At 41.7% G+C, this 20,396-nt stretch overlaps 1 protein-coding gene and 1 long non-coding RNA gene across 3 annotated transcripts in view; one reads left to right on the top strand and one right to left on the bottom strand.

Annotated features, from left to right (window-relative positions):
- LOC148125905 (uncharacterized) overlaps nucleotides 1-733 on the bottom strand; it is a 35,303-nt gene extending 34,570 nt beyond the window's left edge. Inside the window, exon 1 of one of the 2 annotated variants that reach the window (XR_015743644.1) lies at nucleotides 286-733. This is a non-coding gene — a long non-coding RNA (uncharacterized LOC148125905). The remainder of the gene's footprint in view (nucleotides 1-285) is intronic. The other variant, XR_015743643.1, reaches the window with a different exon arrangement.
- Nucleotides 504-20,149, top strand: DCUN1D1 (defective in cullin neddylation 1 domain containing 1). Its single transcript, XM_026705714.2, has 7 exons — nucleotides 504-885; nucleotides 5,731-5,947; nucleotides 7,416-7,584; nucleotides 9,893-10,023; nucleotides 10,895-10,977; nucleotides 12,400-12,496; nucleotides 15,684-20,149. Exons 1-7 carry the CDS (start codon nucleotides 718-720, stop codon nucleotides 15,761-15,763), a joined length of 945 nt encoding a protein of 314 aa, XP_026561499.2. The 5' UTR covers nucleotides 504-717; the 3' UTR covers nucleotides 15,764-20,149.
- The last annotated feature ends 247 nt before the right edge of the window (nucleotides 20,150-20,396 follow it).

The raw sequence follows: 20,396 nt of genomic DNA, 5'->3' as shown, positions 1-20,396 counted from the left end.
CCTTAATTTTGTATCTATTGTGTGCTCTTGTGTTGTTATGGTTGAAGCTGAAGTATCCATTGACAGGTAGGACATTGCAATGTATGATTTTATATACTATACCTAGATCGGACCAAAGGCGGTGTAGTTGTAGGTTTTCTAGGACTTCAAGCCTGGTGGCATAAGGTATTCTGCAACGAGTAGAAGCTTTCACCACTTAACAACTAACGTGATTCACTTAACAACAGCAATGATTCGCTTAACAACCACGGCAAGTATAGGTCGTAAAATGGGTCAAAAACTCACTTTATCTCGTTTAGCGACATAACATTTGGGGCTCAATTATGATCGTAAGCAGGGTAATCGTCCCCAGTCCTGGGCCACCTGGGCGGCCTCTCCAACTGAATAAAAGCCTCGATGCAAGCAACGCTTCCCGGCCTGCCCTCCGCCGCCGGGATCTTCCGTTCGAACAGCCCGGGGAGGCGTTTCTGAAGCGGGGGGGGGGGGGGGGGGTAGGCAGAGTCGGGCGGCCGCAGGCGGCGGGAATGGGCGACCCAGCCCCGCCGTCCTTCCTTCCCTCCCCGCCGAGAGGCTCAACGCGACCTCCGCGCGCTGCCGGGCTAAGGGCTCGAGGCGGACCAAGCCCTCGCGAAAGAGGAGGGCCCAGCCCGGCAGCCGGGGCCACTCGAGGTCTGCCGGCTAGGCCGGCCCGGCGAGCGCGGCCTGGGCGCAGTGCGCATGAGCGGCGGAAGGCAGGGCCCGCGAGGAGGAGCCCCGGGAGCCGCTGCCGCCGCCGCCGCCGCCGCCGCTGCCGCCAACCTTGGTCCGCCTCCTCCTCCTCCTCCTCCTCAGAGTCTGCCTGAGCCGGCCCGGCGGGGAGCGAGGCCCGCGCGCAGCCCCACCATGGTGAGAGCCCGCCCGCTGAGGGGGAAAACCGCCGCCGCCGCCGCCATCGCCTGGCAACGGCGCGGCCTAGCCGGCAGCGGGAGGGCGCGACCCCGCAAGGCCGCGCAGGGGGCCCAAAACCCGCCGCCAAGGAAGGCAGGCCCGGTGGGAAAACGGGGACCGCTTCCGTCCCCCCTCCCCCCACTCAACCCGGCGGTGGGGATGCGGGCTATCGGTTGCCTGAGGGGGAAAGGGCCGCTTCTCGATTCAGACGCCCGGGCTTGGCCCGCCGGGATCTCGGGTCGTGCCCTTGCCGGGAGGGCGTGTGGGGGAGGGGGGAACCTTTGGGGTCGCCCCCGATCCAGGCCAGGCATGAATTCCGGAGCCCAGAAGTATTTTCCCTGTGAGACGGAAGCCTTTGTGGGTTGTGTATGAGGTGTGTGTGTGTGGGGGGGGGGGGGGGGTGATTCCTTTTGCACTTCATTCAACAAGGAGTTTGGGGTACTCCTGGGTGTAGCTTCCCCCCCCCCCTTCAAGGTTTTGGGGAAATGGGCGCCGAGGAATTGAGGGCTCTTTCCCCACTGCAGACGGGATGGAAGCTTGTGGGTGGATGGGAAAGAGATGGAATCGGAGGAGAAAAACTCCAGCAATCGTTTGGTCTTCATGGCAAGGAGGAGAGAGATGGGTCAATCCGTGGTGGCCAAACACCAGGAATCTCTCCCCCTGCCCCCCATAACCCCAATTTCACACACAAAAAAAGACTCTCACTTTCCATTGAGGTCCAGGATCTTGTGCCCAACATCCCAGGAATGTTTTTGTGGGCTTACAAAATTCGGTGCACAAAATTCCCATAGACAACACGGGTTTTGTTTGTGTGTGAAATGTATTGGTGGGGAAAGATGCTGTCCGATTTGGGATGGCTTGATCTTCAGAAAGGACAGGGATTCCCTCTAGCTGGATGGTGCTGGATTAAGGAATCGAAAAAGTGTAGTAGATTCAAGTCCAGTTTAAAGATCTGGTATCTCAGAGTTGATCGTTGTTCCTTCTCTCAGCCCAAACTTATCTGCCGAGTTTGTTATTCGGGTATAAATTTAACATATGCATTAATTTCTTCATCCACGGAGTCCCTCCCTGATAAGAGATTCTGATGGCAGGTTTCATCAGAAAGATGAAGCTGTAGTTTGGGGATAAGAGTGGTATGGGAAGCCAGGAATTATGCTTTGTAAACATTAGGTGTATGAATCCAATTGATTGTAGAATATGAATGAAACCATGACTGTTTATTGGATAAGTCACAACATAGGTACAGCAGCAAATGCAAAGTTTTGTCCCAGAATGTTCTTGTAGAATCTAACAATTAATACAATAACAATAATAACAATACAGAAATGCCAAACTTAGTCTGAACGTTTGGCTGACTTTGCGATGATAAGTAATAATAATAACAATCCCAGGCTTGGTTTATTTGTTTATATGTTATAAAAGGAGTTTTCTACAAGAAAGAAGAAACTAGACCAAAATCTGACATCAACTTTTAGAAGGTGATGAGGCAGTATTTGAATCATCTTGTCACTTTATTTCATCTCAAATATCCCTGTTCTCTTGCAGAAATCTATGAGAATCTGGTTTGAAGTAGAATTTAGTGTCAGATTTAGTTCAGTTTGGTCTGAATTTAATTCAGACTGTTAATTTGTTTTCCACTCTTGGTGTAAACTAGTATTACACATCTTTAAAAGTCAGTGACATCATTAATTACTGTTGGAATGCATTATGCTATTTGGGTCTTGTTTACTTGAATAGTGTGTTGACCTGTTGATATGATGTTCATGATCTTCTGCATGTATTTCATACACACACACACACACACACACACACACACACACACACACACACTCATACACACTTGGAATTGCCCTGGGAAATTGAGGAATATTTTTAATTAATTTGCTGGCAATGGCTGTGTTCCACAAAACATTAGTGCTATATTAGTTGGTCAGTATTTGAAGTAGGGATGAGAACATGGGCCTTATTCAAATGTTAGCCTTCAGCTCATAGCATCCATATGCTTAAATTAACAATTTAAGAATTCAACAACTCATATTTTGAGATTTTCACCTATTTTCCTAATGGCTAGGTTTCATGTTGAAAGACACTTTAGTTCCCTTTTTTCTTTTGGTCATTAGGAATTCTTAAAAATTCTTTGGAGTTTTAAACATTTGTATTTATAGGTTAAAACCTTCATATTTCCTGTATAGTGCACTCTTCAAATGATTTGAAGAATATAGTCTGAAAATTGGTTTGTAATTTAGTTTAGAGCAGATTAGTATTGTAAATGAGTTTATATTATTTGAAAACCTTTTCTTGTGTGTGTGTGTGTGTGTGTGTGTTTATATGTATGTCTATATATGTCTATAAATGTGTGTGTGTGTGTATGTATGTATATAAACACTTTCTAGATACTTGTTACCTCAGTAATGTGCTGCCCAAAACAGCATGTAAAATTCTTCAGGAAATACAGTCAGTTGTACCAGGACTCTTGGTACTTACAGTTGTGTTTAGGTGCAGTTAATTTTACCTTCAGTGTACACACCCAGGATGTTTCTCCTTAGACTAATTTATTGCCTCTGGATTTAGCTTCCTAGGAAGAGATGTGATAGGCCATTTTTCTATCTCTGGCAAAGTGTATTCATACTGTAGCCAGCATCTAGTTAACCTTGCTTGAACTCAGAAACTAAGCAGAAGAGTACTACTTGAAGAGGGGGTGCAATTTAAAATCCCAGTGACATTGTCATTGCCTGGAAGACAGCGACAAATAATTTCCTTTAATATTACCCAGAAAACTATACAGATGTGTCATCTGGATTAAATTTATGGTTCACATTTTTGCTCCTATAGTTATATGGGCCTCCTATCCCTCATTATTTCTTCCCATCTCACCAGATCTAGTAAGGAAGGCATGCTCTGGATCCCTTCCATCAAACTGGCATTCGCAGCCTGTATCCCCTGATCCTAATGGCCCCAACCATGTTAGTCTTTTGTAAAACTTTGAAGACCTGGCTGTTACCTCTGCCATTTGAGCCAGAAGCCAGGCAAAGTCTACCGGTGATGTATTCTTTTATTATTATTTGGTTCCTCCTGGTTTGGTTCCTTGGGTTTCATTGTTTGTATCTTTTTGTTTTTGAATCCTTGTACCCATCTCCTCTAGTCATTGTTGTGTGGTGGATAGTTATGTAAATCTATTTAAACCAATAAAGGTGCAATGGCTCAGCGGTTAAGATGCTGGGTTTGTTGGCTGGAAAGTTCGACAAGGTTTGAGACCTGGGCATTAGTCAGTGGGGTGAGCTCCTCTTCCTGGCCCCAGCTCTTGCCCACCTAGCAGTTGGAAAGCATGCAAATGTGAGCAGATAAATAGTGGGAAGATAACAGCGTTCGTGTGCTGTGACAGTGTGCCTCACTGTAATCATGCTGGACACATGACTATGGAAGTGTCTTCGGACAACGCGGGCTCCCTCAGCTAAGAAGTGGAGATGAGCAGTCCGTCCCCCGTCCCGTCCCGTTCCCCCGAGTTGGATGAGACTGGACAGGGGAAATCCTTAGCATTGCCTATTTTAAAAATGTGAGTTTATATTAATGGAACATCTTATTCAGGGACATTTTTCTGTGGTCCTGTTCCCTGTTGCCATTTTAATCTCATTGGGCCATCAACTCATGCTAGATTGCCAGAGGTGGAGTTAGCTAAGAGATAGGGGCAGATATATGTAGATGTAGCTGCTGTTTCAAGTGCTGTTCTGGGAAACGAAGAAGTTTACATCTATTGCTTGATAATATTCTTTGTGTTCATTGATAGACAATAACTCATGTAACCTCCTTGGGCTGTTTGACCATGATTTACCTTGTTTTTGCCAGAAACTGGTATTTACTTTGACCACAATTTGTGTTGTTTGTGCCAGAAACTGGCAAAAAAACCCCACCCCATAATGAACAGTGGGTTCACTTAACAACCCCAGTGTGCATTTTGCAATACTGTGTTCACTTAATGACCACTGCATTTTATGACCAAAATTTGCAGACTCAAAGTACTACTATAAATCGAGGACTACCTAGGCATGTATTGTTGTGCTGAATTTTGATACTTTTTTGTTAAATTGTTTCACATTTAACCCTCAGTTAAAACTTTTTTTTCCTCGTCACTTCTGAGTTCAGTTGATGTCCTATTAGATTTCATATGAGAATAATTTAGAGGGAAATTAGTAGTGGTATATTAGCCTTTTCATTAAGCTGTTCTATTGTATTCCCAAATCAATTAGTTTCTGAAAGCTAATCGATCACTTTGGATATGTGTCAGGTGCATCCATAGATAAGTTTTTTTTTTTAAAAAAGGCAAACAAGTGATGCTTCAATCATTACAGCTACCATCTTGACTTTTTTGACCATACTTTGTAGACACTCCTGGTAATTAACCTTACAGTCTGTTATTGTTTTTTTTTAGGCTCTCTGTTTCATGGAGCCTTAGCAGATATTGTGAAGGATGTTGCTTCTATCTTGAATAACCTGAATGAGCCCATAAATCACATTGTTACTAATACACTGAGAGACGTGTATTTTGTTGTTAATTCCACCGTAGTAAGCTTATTTGACTTGTGAGGTGCCTGGAGCAATGGTGAACAACATGACTTGCAAGTAACTTCTGAATTCATCTGTGCAAAGTTCAGAAATCAATATCCTAATCGGGCTTTCTGAATATCTGCCTTAGTTCTTCCGCAACTGGCATTTATCATGTATGGAGTTTTCCTTTGAGATATTTCCTTCTCAGGGCAAAACGGGTATAAAGTTTTTCTGCTCTTCTTTTCAAACTTTTTTTTTTAGAACAAGTTGAAGTCATCGCAAAAAGATAAAGTTCGGCAGTTTATGATCTTCACACAATCCAGTGAAAAAACAGCAGTGAATTGCCTGTCCCAGAATGACTGGAAGCTCGATGTTGCAACAGATAATTTTTTTCAAAATCCTGAACTGTATATACGAGAAAACATTAAGGGATCACTGGACCGAAAGAAATTAGAGCAACTATATAATAGATACAAAGGTGAGTGAAAAGGTTTTTATTAGTGTTTTGAATGGTTGAACTTAGCTATAGTTGTTGGTTTCAGCTGGGGGGGGGGAGAGGGAGGGAATATGACTGAAAAGGGTAGATGTTTGGCCCTTACATATTGCAACACGGTTTGTTTATTTAACTACCTTATTTAAAGTAGTCCTTGACCCATTCTTTCCCCTAAGAAGCTTAGGGGAGCAGCAAACATATTTATCGTCTCTTATATTGCAGGTAGCCCTTTGGCTTATGTTTGCAACTGAGCCCCAAATTGCTGCTGCTAAGTGAAGCAGTTGTTAAGTGAGTTGTGCCCCATTTCATGACACTTCTTGCCACAGTTGCTAAGTGAATCTGTGCAGTTGTTAAGTTAGAAACACGGTTGTTAAGTGAACCTGACTTCCCCCATTGACTTTGCTTGTCAGAAGGTCACAGAAGTTGACCTCAAGATGCTTCAACTGTCATAAATATGAGCCAGTTGCCAAGCATCCAAATTTTGATCATAGGACAGTGGGGGTGTTGCAACAGTCATAAGTTTTAAGCTACTTTTTTCGGTGCTGTTGCAACTTCTAATAGTCATAGACTACCTGTATTACAACACATGTGGAAATATAGTTCACTTCTGAAAAGTGAACTGCTCTGATTTTCATCCTTAAACCCCAATCTCAACCCCAAATTTCTTGAAAAGTCACTCCCAAACAATCCTTGCCTCTTCCACTCATATCCCTGGAAGGCCACCTTTTCCTGGGTTAGGAAACTAGATTGAAATTTCCTGACTCTGGAGATATTGCTCATTTCTTTCCAGAGCATGACATTTGGGAGGGGGTGGCTTTGATAGAGCACGCTGTGTCTGAATTCAACCAGTTTTGGTTTATACCATAATTCCAGTTTTAACAGATCATAACTTTCTTCAACGTGTAAATCTTGTTAGTTGACTCAAGCGCAAAAGTTTGGGGACCTTCTAACATCAGAAGGCACGTTCTCTTGTTTGATCTAGTTACCGGATCTTACCCACATTTCTACTCTGACTTTCCTAGAATTATTTGTCAAGCCACTGCTTTTTCTTCTACCCAGAGCCCCCTTATTCAGAGCTGCCTCTTAACCTGGACTTGCAGGGACATGGATTTTTTTTTTTAAAAAAAAAGTCCTTCATGAGAGATGAATTGAGATGTCTTCTCTCTCCCTCTTGTGAAAGAGAAAAACTGTCCCATTTTCCATTGCAGTTGTGATTCCAGGCAAGAGAAGGACTGTGAGACACTTCTTACACCTTTTTATAGTGCAAAGATTGATGTGAGGTGGCACCTGCCAGCACTTAATGTCCCTTGAGCCAGAAATTAGTTTCTCACTCACGTGATTTGTTTTGAAATCACACCTACCCCGTACCATTGTTGCTGGAGTGCATGTTTCTAGGAATTTTTACATGTTTGTTTGTTTGCTTATTGATTTATTTCTCCTTTAAACCTTTAAGATCCTCAAGATGAGAATAAAATCGGCATAGATGGCATACAACAGTTTTGCGATGACTTGGCACTAGACCCCGCCAGCATTAGTGTCTTGATAATTGCCTGGAAATTCAGAGCTGCGACGCAGTGCGAATTCCTAAGGATGGAATTCATGGATGGGATGACAGAACTTGGGTAAGTGCTGGAGCCCATCCGGTGAGGCATGCAGCGCCCTTTGGGTTAAAGCAGCATTAAAACCCTGCCCATCCCCTGTTTGATTTTACAGAATGGCACTCACTCTCTTGATTTCCTGCCCACCAAGCTGTGGCCTAGTTGCACATTGATTCTAGCAAATAACACTTATACGCTCCTTTGTGGAGTATTTTATTATCTGTTTTTAATCATCAAGTGAAAGGAGCAGAGCGGCTTGAGCGGTTGAAACACTGGGCAGGAGGGGTTAGCATGCCCGCCTTTGAGACCCGAGAACTGCCGTGGGGTGGGGTTGAATCCTTCGCTTCAGCACCGGCCAGGGACATGAAAAGAGCCCCCAGCTGGGCGTCCCCAGGGCAACGGTGATGTCACCGGTGGCTAATTCTTTCAATTGGAAGCGCTTCTGACATGAGTGCAAAACCAAAAATAATCATCAAGAGTTACAGCAATGTTTTTTTTTTTTTTTTCAAAAATTGGGTTGCTTTTAAGATGTGTGGATTTCAGCACTCAGAATTCCCAGCCAGCATAGACTTGCAGTCTGGGGGATTCTGGGAGTTGAAATCTATACCTCTTAAAATGGCCATGTTTGAAAAACACTGAATTATTACAAGGTAATGGTAGTGGTACAGTGACAGAATTAAGAGGAGCAATATTTTCAATCCCCTTTTTAAATAGCATTATTGAAGGCTTTGTTTAGCTTTTGTTTCTTGTTTTTTAATTGTAATAGGTACAGCAAGCTGATGGAAAACTTGTATTTATTTTTACTGTCCAAAGTGAGAAATCGTTGTATTTTCATTGCACTGTCCGCTAGGGCCCAAAAACTTTCTTTCTGTGTGTTCCACTTCATTGAAATATCAGATGAGACCATATCTGGAAGTGTAGAATAAAATATTCCTTACAGATATGTCACTACCAGAACGGAACTTGTGCATTTGTTTACTCTTTTGGCAAGTGGGTTGATGCAAGGTGTGAGAAAACTGCGGAGCAACATAGATGTTAGTGCTCCATAATATCCTTATGGCAGCTTTTATACGCCCGATGTTTTCTGAACTGACTTTGTTTACTTGCAAGATCAGGAAAATGAACAGACTATCAGATTATTGATTTAAATATACAAGTAGCTGAATTTCTAAGGAATTTCTTGTAAGACGTAACCTTTTTCTGGTATATATTTTTGCCTTGGTTACCATATTCATTGATTCAAGCAAACAAAGGGAAGCTGTGATCATTCTTGCAGAATTGTTCTAAACCTCTGCCCTGTGTGGAAATTTCATCCCTAGGTGATTTGTAAGTGTGTAGATTAATTACTATTTTAATAAACCAAATCATAGACAACTTCAAATATCGTCCATTCTAAAAGCAATTATAGTCCTCGATGTACAACCACTTGTTCAATGACTGTCACAATGATCTTAGAGAAAGTGATTTTATGACTTGCATCCACATTTAACAATTGTTGCATGTACCCCAAAGTCATGGGATTGTAATTCCGGCATTTGGCAACCAGCTCCCATTTATGACTAGTGGCAGCGACATCTTGGAGGGCCACGTGATTGTGATTTGCTAACTTTATGGTCGATTTCCCGCAAAAAAAATTCCCCATTGGGGAAACTGTATTCACTTAACTACCATGTGATTCACTTAATAGCTATGGGTTTCTCTTAATGGTCCTAGTAAAAAAAAATGGTCCTAAAATTGGGTCCAATTCGATTTGCAACCACCAGGTCTTATGACAGAAATCCCAGTCCCAATTGTGGGCATAAGCCAAGAACTACCTATATAAAGGATAGAGGTAGTTGTTGATTTACGACCTTAATTGCACCTCAAATTTCTGTGGCATAAGCAAGGCAATTCCGTGAGTGAGATTTGCCCCATTTTACAACTTTTTTTTTGCCCCAATTGGTAAGTGAATCACTGCAGTTGTTAAGTGAATCATGTCATTAAGCAGAGCTGGCTGACTCCCCCATTGGTATTGCTTGTTAGAAGCCAGCTAAAAAATTTACAAAATTACAATTTCATGACCCTGGGATAATTCAACTCTTATAAATGCATGCTGCTTATAAGATGCTCAAATTTTGATTCTGTCACCGTGGGGATGCTATAGTAGTCATAAGCATGAAGACCTGGTCAAAGTCACTTTTTTCAAGTGCTGTTGTAACTATGAATGGTCACTAAACAAATGGTTGCACATCAAGGACTACCTGTATCGCTATAATTTGTAGAAGGATTTAAAAACATGAAGCCTAATATACTGACTGAAGGAGAAATAAAATCTTTTAATGTATCAATACAGATGTGACAGCATAGAAAAACTAAAGGCCCAGCTTCCTAAAATGGAACAAGAATTGAAAGAGCCAGGAAGATTTAAGGACTTTTACCAGTTTACTTTCAACTTTGCAAAGAATCCAGGACAGAAAGGTTTAGGTATGTATGCCACTGTTTCCTAGCTCAGGGAGAAGCGACACATGTCACATATTGGAAAGTAAATTCCTCCGCAATCGCTGTGGCTGAACAGGGTGATGGAGACTGCCTTTCCCCCTCAATCGAGACAAGTCCATCAAGGTCCCTTAGCCAAAGGTGCTTCTCCACCCCCCCACCCACCCCCCAAAAAAGGCATTTTGGAGTTTTTTTTTCCCCTTTGAATACATTTCGCTTCTCATCCAAGAAACTTCTTCAGTTCTGAAGTTCACGTCTCCAGAATCGAAGAAGCTTCTTGAATGAGAAGTGAAAGGAAAAAAACAAAAACCCCACTTTGCCGTTTTTAGAAAAGCACCTTTGGGATAACCACGACCTGAATGATTGAGAATCTCCATAGACTTTTAGCTCAGCAAGTGTCACTTAACAAAGTTAAACCGTAGTTTGTGAGACAACCAGCCCTGAGAAAGGTGCTGTCGAAGCTTTGGAAGAGTTCAGCAGCGTTTCTAGCTTTTCTTCCCTCCCTGAAGGGCTCGTGTTGCTAATCAAGACAACAAGGCCGCCTCCGAAATTTAGGGTAGGTTTAGAAGCAAACTCCCTGCTTATTGCGAAGAGCTCAGCAAAGGGAATAAGGGAAATCCCATTGCAAACTTTTGCTTGCTCTTTAGCCCAGGGTCTAGTTGAGATAATCTGATTTAATCTTTGAAGGAGATGAAGATGAAAAATCCTGAAATTCAGGAACTTTTGAAACATCTTTGTGCTACAGATTATTATTATTTTTTTGCTTTGATAATTAATTATGCATTCCAGAAATCATTCTGGATCATAATGCTTTTGGTTTTTGTTTTGGATTTTTTTTTAAATTTCTTTAATGTTACAGATTTAGAAATGGCCATTGCCTATTGGAACTTAGTACTCCATGGAAGGTTTAAATTCCTAGACTTGTGGAACAGATTTTTATTGGTAAGTTCAAATATTGTTTCTAGCAAATACATATATATATTGAGTGTACGTGTGTGTGTGTGTGTGTGTATGGTATGATCAATACCATTATGAAAAGGGTCTAGATCAGGATTTTTTGCCTATGAACATAATAATAGATCAGATTGACATTAGAGCGAACTGGCAGCTTTTTTTGTCTCTTCTGATAGTCCTTGACTTACAACCCATGGCTTAGTGACCATTCAAAGTTACAACAGACCTTCCCAAAGCTCCTTAAGACCAGGCTATCTGGTTTATCCTCCACCCTCACCCCATGATCACCTGATCGCATTTTGGACACTTATAGCTGTTTGTAGCATCCCCCAGTCACGTGGCCATAATTTACAATTATTTTTTTTGTCAGAAACTGACATTGCTGGATTCACTTTGTGACTGCTGCAAAAATGATCATGAAATCTGGTGCGGTCACATGGTGACTGCTTACCAATCCGGACTGTAATTTCAGGCACAATTATGGTCATAAGGCAAGGACTACCTGTATTTGTAAGACACCAGAATAACTTGGTTGAATTGGGCGGCTGTGGGGATGAAAGAAAGAAAGAAAGAAAGAAAGAAAGAAAGAAAGAAAGAAAGAAAGAAAGAAAGAAAGAAAGAAAGAAAGAAAGAAAGAAAGAAAGAAAGAGGAAGGAAGGAAGGAAGGAAGGAAGGAAGGAAGGAAAAGAGAGGAGCGAAGGAAGGGAAGGAAGGGAAGAAAAGAAAGAAAGAGAAAGAAGGCAGGAAGGGAAAGAACAAATAAGATCAGAAATCCCAAAAGAAAAATCTTTAGTTTTAATGGCAAATTTTTGACCCAGTGAAATTTTGTTGACTGAACAAAGGAATGTACGAATACTCATTTTAAATGTGTCCTTGGCCTTGGAAGGGTTGTCTAGGAGTTATCAGGACCATATCTGCTTTTGTCAATTCTGTATGAGCCCATTTAATCTGGTGCAAAGCCTTGAAGAAGCACTATTTTAACTGAGCCTCCAACCAAGGCCTCCTTCGGTGGCCTTTCCCAAAGCGGCACAAAGCCTTACTAATTTTGAGCACTGCACTGGAGCCAAGGCACAGAAGCGGCCCTTCAGTGGAAGTAAAACAACCCCTCTCAGTGCTTCGAAAGTCTGGAAGCCGCATGCCTTTCCAGTCCTGCTTTATCCCAACCAACGGACTAAGCAACTCTGAGAAGCAAAGCCGCGTCGCTCTGCGGAACCACGGTGCTCGGCAAACACCGTTACTTTATAACGATCCCGAGATCTGACACAGAGATCATTTCCGCCTTGCTGTCCAAGAAATGTGAAGAGAGATTTCCACTCTTAGAACCACAGTGTGCTAAGCCTAAATTCCTGTTGAGGAACCAATAGATAAGTAAGGTCTTGAATTATGACGGTGGGATTTTCTCTCAAACAGGAACATCATAAAAGATCTATACCGAAGGACACTTGGAACCTTCTTCTAGACTTCAGTGCAATGATAGCAGACGATATGTCAAATTATGACGAGGAAGGTAATGTTGCTTCTTGGTGCTATTGGAACTATTGGTTCAAAGGTTCATATTTTAACAGATGTTCCCAGGTTGGCTTCCTAGCTCCCAATTTTTTATTTTTATTCTCCCCCCGCCTCTTTTATTTTTATAAATAACGCAAGGTGGCAAACATACCTAATACTCTTTCCTCCTCCTATTTCCCCCACAATAACCACCCTGTGAGGTGGGTTGGACTGGGAGAAAATGACTGGCCCGAAGTCCCCCAACCAGTGTTCATGTCTAAGGTGAGACTAGAACTCACAGACGTCTAGTGTTTATCCCAAAGTCACTCAGACGGCTTTCATGCCTAAGGCAGGAGTAGAACTCACAGCCTCTTAGTGATGTGCCCAAAGTCACTCAGCTGGCTTTTATGGCTAAGGCGGGACTAGAACTCACAGCCTCCTGGTTTCTAGCGTGGTGCCTTAAGCGCAAGACTGTCTCTGCGCCATTGACACTGCTAAAGCCCATTAGTCATTTTCTTCAAACCTTATCTATTTGTTCATCGGTTCTCAGAGGGTTATTAAAAAAAGGATAATTGTGAAGAATCCAGGGAGTAAACAGTGATCTGTTTGTCCAACATTTGAAAATAAGACTGGTTGGTCACTGTCATAAAGGCGATGGACCAGCCTTTAGCAAGCTACGGTATAAAATTTGGCTTTAAAATGAATGGCACTCACTGTCATTTCCCTGCTCCGAGGTGGTTTTTTTCCCCCTCCTTATTTCAATAAAACCAGCTTGCCAAACCAGCTACTGCTGAGTCACTAATCCTGCTGTGTTTCCCTTCTGCAACTCACCAGTTTATTGACCGGGCAAATGGGTTGCACCATTTTAACATTCTGTCACACCTTTTTCTGTCTATGTTTTTTTCTCTCTTGATTGCTTCAAATGCCTACTAATATATTTTGCTGTTGACCTTAAGGGCCTTTAAATCCTGTAACAATTTAGGGCCTGATTCTTTGAGGGTCTCCGTCTCCTGCACCAAACCTTTTGGGTTAAGTGGTTCTGGGACACCCCACCCCCCCACCCCCAGGGCACCTGTCAAATCACAACTATTTGCCAGACACTGAAGTTAATTTGCAGAAATTTGAATCGGTGTCACCCTTGTTATTTGGGTCTACTGTTGTTATTTTCTCATGATTCAAGAAATAATTATTTTATGAGCGTGTCAATTCTAACTTTTAACATGGCAAATATTGATAAGATATAACCCATACAAAGAAAAGCTGCTTTAGGGCTCTCTCTAATTTTTAAACGTGGGACGGGTCCTAAGAGCAAACTCTTTACGAAATACCGTCTTAGATTGTTCCTTTTAAAAACACCCTGGCAAAAAAGTTTAATATCAATTGGCTTTTCTGTTTGTTTGTTATTGGTTTGTTTTGCCTGCTTTGTTGAGAGAAGGGTAAACTAGTCCAGTTTGCCTTCTTCCAGATTCATTGGCTACGGTTCCCTGGGACTGATTGTAAAGACACACTCGGGGAGCAGAGGCAAATATTTCCAGGATTGGGAAGCATGCTTTAGCTTAGTTCTGAATTTCTCAGGACAGCGGAAAAATAAAACTGAGGAAGGCTTTGTTCAAGGAAGGAAAAAAAATGTAGGTGGATTTCAGCGGGAGAAAACACACTGATTCTCCCATTTTGTAAAGCAATGTCCATTAGATTAGGGGTCTCTAACCTTGGGAACTTTAAGACTTGGCGACTTCAACTCCCAAAGTTGAGTTGCCAGATGGGACAGATTGGCAAAGCTGCCACAGATGGGGCAAAGGTGACTTAACTCAGCAGCAGAAATGTTGGGCTCCACTGGAGTCATAAGATGAGGACTACCTGTATAGTGGAACTACAAAGGAAGGTAACACAGAGGAAGTTTTGCTGGAGGATAACTGGTAAGGTTGCATGTTTGGAGACATTTTTAATGCAGGTTGCTGACGAGTGAAGTCTTATCAACACAGACCCCAATCTATTGACTCCTGGGTTAGCGAATACACACATACATTTCACATCAGAAGGAGAGCGTGGCAGATTTTTAATTATTGTCCCAATATATCAACAAGGAACACCGAGATGCTTGAAATAAGGAATGGAAAGTATGATTTTGAGGGGACTTTTCCTCAATTCTAGAAGAGAAGATAATATAGAATATAGAATAGAATATAGAAAAATAGAATAAAATGGATTCACTATTGGCAAAGTGTGATTGAACACATGAGGAATTTGTCTCCGGTGCATAAACTCACGGTGTACCTTTAAACAGCAAGTAGAATCATAGACTCATAGAATAACAGAATTGGAAGGGACCTTGGAGGTCATCTAGTCCAACCCCCTGCTCGAGCAGGACAGTCTATTCCAAATATTAGCCTCTACCTAGGATCAAACTCACAGCCTCCTGATTGTGAGGGGAGAGCACCACCTCTAGGCCACTGGAGTCCCTTTGTCAGAAATGGTGTAATAGGTAGATAAATTTACAAATTAATAGGTAGACAAAAGTAATAGGTCATAATCGTGGTTACAATCATTAATCATAAGTTACAAAGATTCAGAATAGAGCTTGGAAGGGACTTCTAGTCCAGGTCTTCTAGTCCAGCCCCCTGCTAACAATTAATAATAATTAATAATAACATTTGATAAATCACAAGAAGCCAGCAGGAAAGATAAGATGGTGAAAGAAAGATGGGAAATGAGGCAGAGTTGTGGGAATCAGGTGTTCAGCAGAGTGATGGCATGAGGGGAGAAAACTGTTCTAGTAGTTTTGGCATGCAAAATGCCCTACAACATCTTCTTGAGAGAAGAAGTTAAAAGAATTTATGTCCTGGATGTGAGGGGTCTCTCTCTATATATTTCTCAGCCTTCTTTCTGATCCTTGCAGTGTACAGGTCCTTAATGGAAGGCAGGCTGGTTGCCATTGGTTTTTTTCCTGCAGTCTTAACTATCCCTTTATCCGTTGTCATTCTACAATCTAGAACACGAGTGTCAAACTTGTGGCATCATGTTACCGTCACGTGACCTATCGCAACGGTTCCCCCCCCCTTTGCGGAGCTGGGATGCGCGTGGTCTGTGTTTGACACCCCTGATCTAGAAGAAAGCAAGCAAGCAAGAAAAAAGCATGGTCTTTCAATTTGGGAAGATTTAATCACCTTTGTCTTTTTCTGCTCTCTTCCTCCTCCTCCTCCCCCCAGGCGCCTGGCCTGTTCTTATCGACGACTTTGTGGAATTTGCACGACCGCAGATTGCTGGAATCAAAAGTACGACAGTTTAGTGCTCTCGGAACCTTCTAACATGTACCTAGTCTGTACAAATAAACACAATGGGGAAAAAAAAAATTGCAGTCCCTTTCTGCCAATGACTGAACTGGACCGAAGATCAATCCTCAAGAGATAAGAGCGGAGGGTGGCTGCAAACTTGTAAGGATTATACCTTGGACCATCTCAGACTACAGGTGGCTTGGCCCTCTCTCCCAGCCTGGGCTGCCCTAACCCCTCGGAAACTCCAGCATTGTGGATATATATCATCTTGTCCCAACCCTCCTTTTTTTTTAACGGAGCCTCCTAATGCTTTCCATAGATCTTTCATGATTTTGGATGACTCTTTTCGACATTTCCGGTTTCCACACCTTAAAGTACGTTCTGTTGTTGTTGGTTTTTTTTTGTCACCAAGCAAACTCTTTTTGGTATTCCCATTTTCACAGTTCGATCTCACAATCCAACTTGTCCTAATTCTAAAAAAGCCGAGAGGAAAAACAAAATTATCTTCAGCTAACATATTTTGGGGCTATCTGCAACGACTGTGCTGAGACTATCCTAAAACAGTGTGTTTGGATCCATTATTATTTTTTTAATTATTATTATTATTATTATTTTTAAGTGGTTGATTTACAGCTGTTGTCAGTGTGAGTGGCAAGGGCTTATTGTTGTTGTTGTTGTTGTTTGCTTGTGTGGTTGAAAGCAGATGTCGAAAAGACCCAGCAAAAACCTGGATTTTTGTCCCTTTCTGGAGCAGGCCAGCTGCATCGGTGTGTTGACGCCTAGGTCGGCTAATGACTTTGCGTTGCCCTTTGATATCAGGTGGATCGGGTGCCTCATGTCCAAGACGGATGAAGCCTCCTTTAGCATCCTTGCTTCTGCCGATGGGTGGTTTTCCTTGCTGATGAGCACCACAGCTCCAGGCCACCTTGTTTCTGCACCATGTTGTGTGTGCGGCATCAAAAGAAAGGAGGATGATATCGGAGCGCTTCTCTTCTCATCTGACCACCAGTAGCGTTCCTGCTAACTTAATTGGGTCACCCTGTTTCTGAGGCAGGTGTGGGCAGCTTCTTCTGGGAATTGGATCATTATTCCATATTCCCAAAGGGAGAGAACCCGTCCACATTAGATCACATAACTGCTATTTCCGTCTCCCCTGTTATTTTTTACGGAGTGGTTGAAATTAGAGTATTATTAAGCCTGGCTGTTCTTAAGTTTCAGTGGGTGAAGCTGTGCCCAGTAAGGACCAGTGGGCACTCGAATGCAGGAATAGGAAATTGCTCGCTGTTGTTCTTAGGCTTACCCAGTCTTCTTAGTCTTGGGATTTCATCAGTTACCCAGTCTTATTAATTGTCCATTAATTGCCCAGTTGTATTATCCTTGAAATGCTCATTTTCTCTTCAAGGAATTCTCTCCTTCCGCCAGCCACTAAGATCTACTGAATTGTTAAGACTTGAATGCAATACTCGTAATACTTGCTACATTTTATAAAACTCTTTGATTTGAGCCCGGGAAGGTTTTCCAAAATAACCATGAATGTCAATGCAAATTTATTCGAGGCCGAGTAGCACAAGCCAAACCTCACCTGAGTGTGTGTAGGACTACCACGGGGAACCTTCTTCGCCTGGAGTGGGTTCTTGTTTTACAACTGCAGTTCACTGTGATCATCACGCAGGGACATCCCAGCGCCCAGAGCAAGCTTTTTCTGTGGGCCTATGCAAACCTCACCAGCCTGATGCCTGCGGATATTTAAAATTTCAGATTTGACACTGGGAGGAGATGGTTTCCAAGTCTGATAGCCTCCAGATGAGGGAAGGATGTTAGACAGCAACTGCACGAAGAGGAAACTTCTCCCTTTGCATTGATCGGAGTGGGGTCTGTGTGTGGAGTAATGATTTACTAACTAGAGTTCCCGCTTAATAGCCGGGCCTTCTCCGTTTGGTCATCCACCCTTTCCATGCCACTTGAAATTCTGTCGATGTAATCTCACCAAATAGGTTCAGCACTTTCAATGGAAGAGAGAGAATCCTTTTTACTTGATTTGCCATTATATGAAACGGAGAGTAGCTAAGTAACTTTACCATGGCTGGATTGTAACTAAGAATAACGCAGATGTTTTGTTTTTAGCGATAAGGGGGGGGGGATCAAGGTTGTCCTTTTGGGTACCAGCAAAGGGGATGGAGGCAACGTGTGCGATGCCCTCATCATGCCAATGCTTGCACCAGACACACACGTAAGTGTAGCATTGGCATGAAAACATCATGACACGCATGTCATCGAGTGGCCACTGCAACTTGCTGCAGATATCACTAAGTGCCCCATCACTAAGTGCCCCAGAGATTTCCGTGTTTCTTTCCCACCTACATACATACATACATTCCCCTCTTCTCTTTTCCAGCATAAAAGCATATTTAAGCTTTGAATTTCAGTGAACTAGTTAGCCTCGACTAGTTGAAAACCAGAAGATGTACTTTAAGTCAGGAACTAGCTCGAGTCCGCAGATTGCAGTTATTGCAGATTGCAGTTTCTTGCATTTTGAAACACGTGCTGAAATGGAAAGCATTTACCCAGGCAGGTAAAGGGAGATCCAGAGGTAGAGAGAGATGCAGCATTTTCAGGTTTTTCAATCATGATGGTGAGAGATCGAAAATGCTGCACCCACTGTGGCCCTGGTATGTTTTGGCTTGCCGCTGTTTTTTTGTCCCAACCATAGATTTTTTTTTTTTAACTTAACATTTGTGGTTTTTTATTCTTTGTGTTTTTATATGATAGCAGCACTTGAAATACCTCCTGGCTTTTAATCGTTTTTAACACCATTTTGCCCTTTTCTTAAACAAAAAATAATCATTCAATAGAACAACATTGGAAACATGGATTCGAGGTATTTAAAACTCCTTTGTAAGGGCAGGTTTGATACAGTTCATGATGTTTTCTTGCTAATGTCTCTTGTATCCATGTCATTAAAATGCACTTTTTACGCAGATGCTAAAATATTAGGAGGAAAAATTTTAATTGCTTGATTAAAAAAAAAAACCTGTCAGGGTCCTATAGCCACTCCCTCGGTAACCTGTTGGAAAAGTTTAAGGAAACCATTGAATAAAATTGGAAATCTTTTAGCTGCTGGAATTGGCAAAGTCAGCTATGTTATTTACTCTTTGTTTCTTGTGTAAATATCAGCAAAAACTTGAATTATGAAAACTCTACAAAGTGTGCGTTTTTCTGTCTTAAAATTTGGGTACAGCTTTCTCAGAATGAGTCGTTGATGTATGCTGTGTATTTTTTGTGTTTTAGTGTGTATGTGTTTTATTTTTTAATTTTAACAAGATGTACTGAATTCTATCCCTGTGCTGAAGATTAGGGCATAGATGCCATGCTGTACTTGTTTTTTTAAGATGATTCCTTTTGCAATGTTGAGGCCTTTTCAACAAAATGGAATTTGCCATCAGTTTGGTACTACACAATTTATAATTACTGTGTAATTATAAAACTGCATTACATAAAGCATTGCTGTCTTAAGTAGCAGAAAAACTGAGGTTGTTTGTGTGATAGCATTCTTGAATTTTAAAAAGTGATTTTAAATCCAGAGGCAAAAATTGGTCACCTGCTTTTCAGTGGGACGTGTACTGTCAAAGTGGTGCTAGGGTTTGACTGTGTTTAGTGGCAGAAATATTTGGCTTAATTATTTGTTTCTGAATGTAAAATGCCTGGCTCTAGCAAAGACTAAAAATGTTCAGACATATCCCCATGTATGTGTGCATGATTTTTTTAAGTTTTAAAAATGGAAACTGATTTTCAACTTGGGTTGATTTAATTAATAAAAACCACCCATGTGTGCATCCAGCGGTAACTTAACCCTTCCTAAAGAATTTCCCTTTTGCCAAATACCAGACAAGCAGTAAATGCTTTAACCTTATCTACTTTTCGAGTTTTATTGTCGTATGTAAGACTAGATCTTCTCAGCCATGCAGATCACTTGGTAATTTTATTTCAGTCACCCGATCAACAATTTTTCTGTGATTTGAATTGTTACTACTGAGAAAAATACTTTCTGCAATCCAAAGTCAATAAAATACTAGCCCAATTGTCATGGCAAAACCTTCACATGAATTATGCCATTGGAAAAGAAGCAAAATGACTTTGTTTCTTGATTAGTTTTATTTTTAGAAAAAAAATCATGGTGAGGAGAGGAATAAGAGAATGTTGCAAATTAACATTGTGCTTGCCATATAAAATATAGATTATGGTTGCACAAACGGAGGGTTTCTTTTTCCCAAACATGGTTTGAAGTTTCTAATTTGTGGGGTGAGAAAAAAAACAAAGTGGTACCTTGATGTTTTCTTTGGTTGGTCCAAAGCTATGAATTGTGAACCTGCTAAATAAAGTAACTTATTTCTTCAAAACTACCCTGTGATGCCCCTCTGAAGGCCTTTATTTTTTTTAAAAGAAACCCCCTAACTTTAAAGGAGTTAAACACAACGCTTATTATAAAGTACGTCCAAAAGTTTTGGCTGGTCAACTTTTGAGCAAGATGTACAGATAATATTTGATTTTTAAATTTTTTTCATAAAAACACGTAACAATACATGAAGATTTTGTTTTGCTGTTGAGATGTTGGGTGCCATTGAACGAAGCTTGGTCTCTGGCAGCTGT

The sequence above is a fragment of the Pseudonaja textilis genome, chromosome 4 (genome assembly GCF_049901715.1).
Source record: "Pseudonaja textilis isolate UNSWEBS1 chromosome 4, rPseTex1.2, whole genome shotgun sequence".
Taxonomy (NCBI): domain Eukaryota; kingdom Metazoa; phylum Chordata; class Lepidosauria; order Squamata; family Elapidae; genus Pseudonaja; species Pseudonaja textilis.
The sequence above is the reverse complement of the archived record's forward strand: the minus strand, read 5'-3'. Positions and strand labels throughout refer to the sequence as shown.

Coding starts and splice junctions, on each gene's coding strand:
- DCUN1D1 (XM_026705714.2), top strand. CDS start 718: ATGAGCGGCGGAAGGCAGGGCCCGCGAGGAGGAGCCCCGGGAGCCGCT. Junction 886..5,730: donor CCGCGCGCAGCCCCACCATG/GTGAGAGCCCGC, acceptor TTTTTTTTTTAG/AACAAGTTGAAGTCATCGCA. Junction 7,585..9,892: donor GATGGGATGACAGAACTTGG/GTAAGTGCTGGA, acceptor GTATCAATACAG/ATGTGACAGCATAGAAAAAC.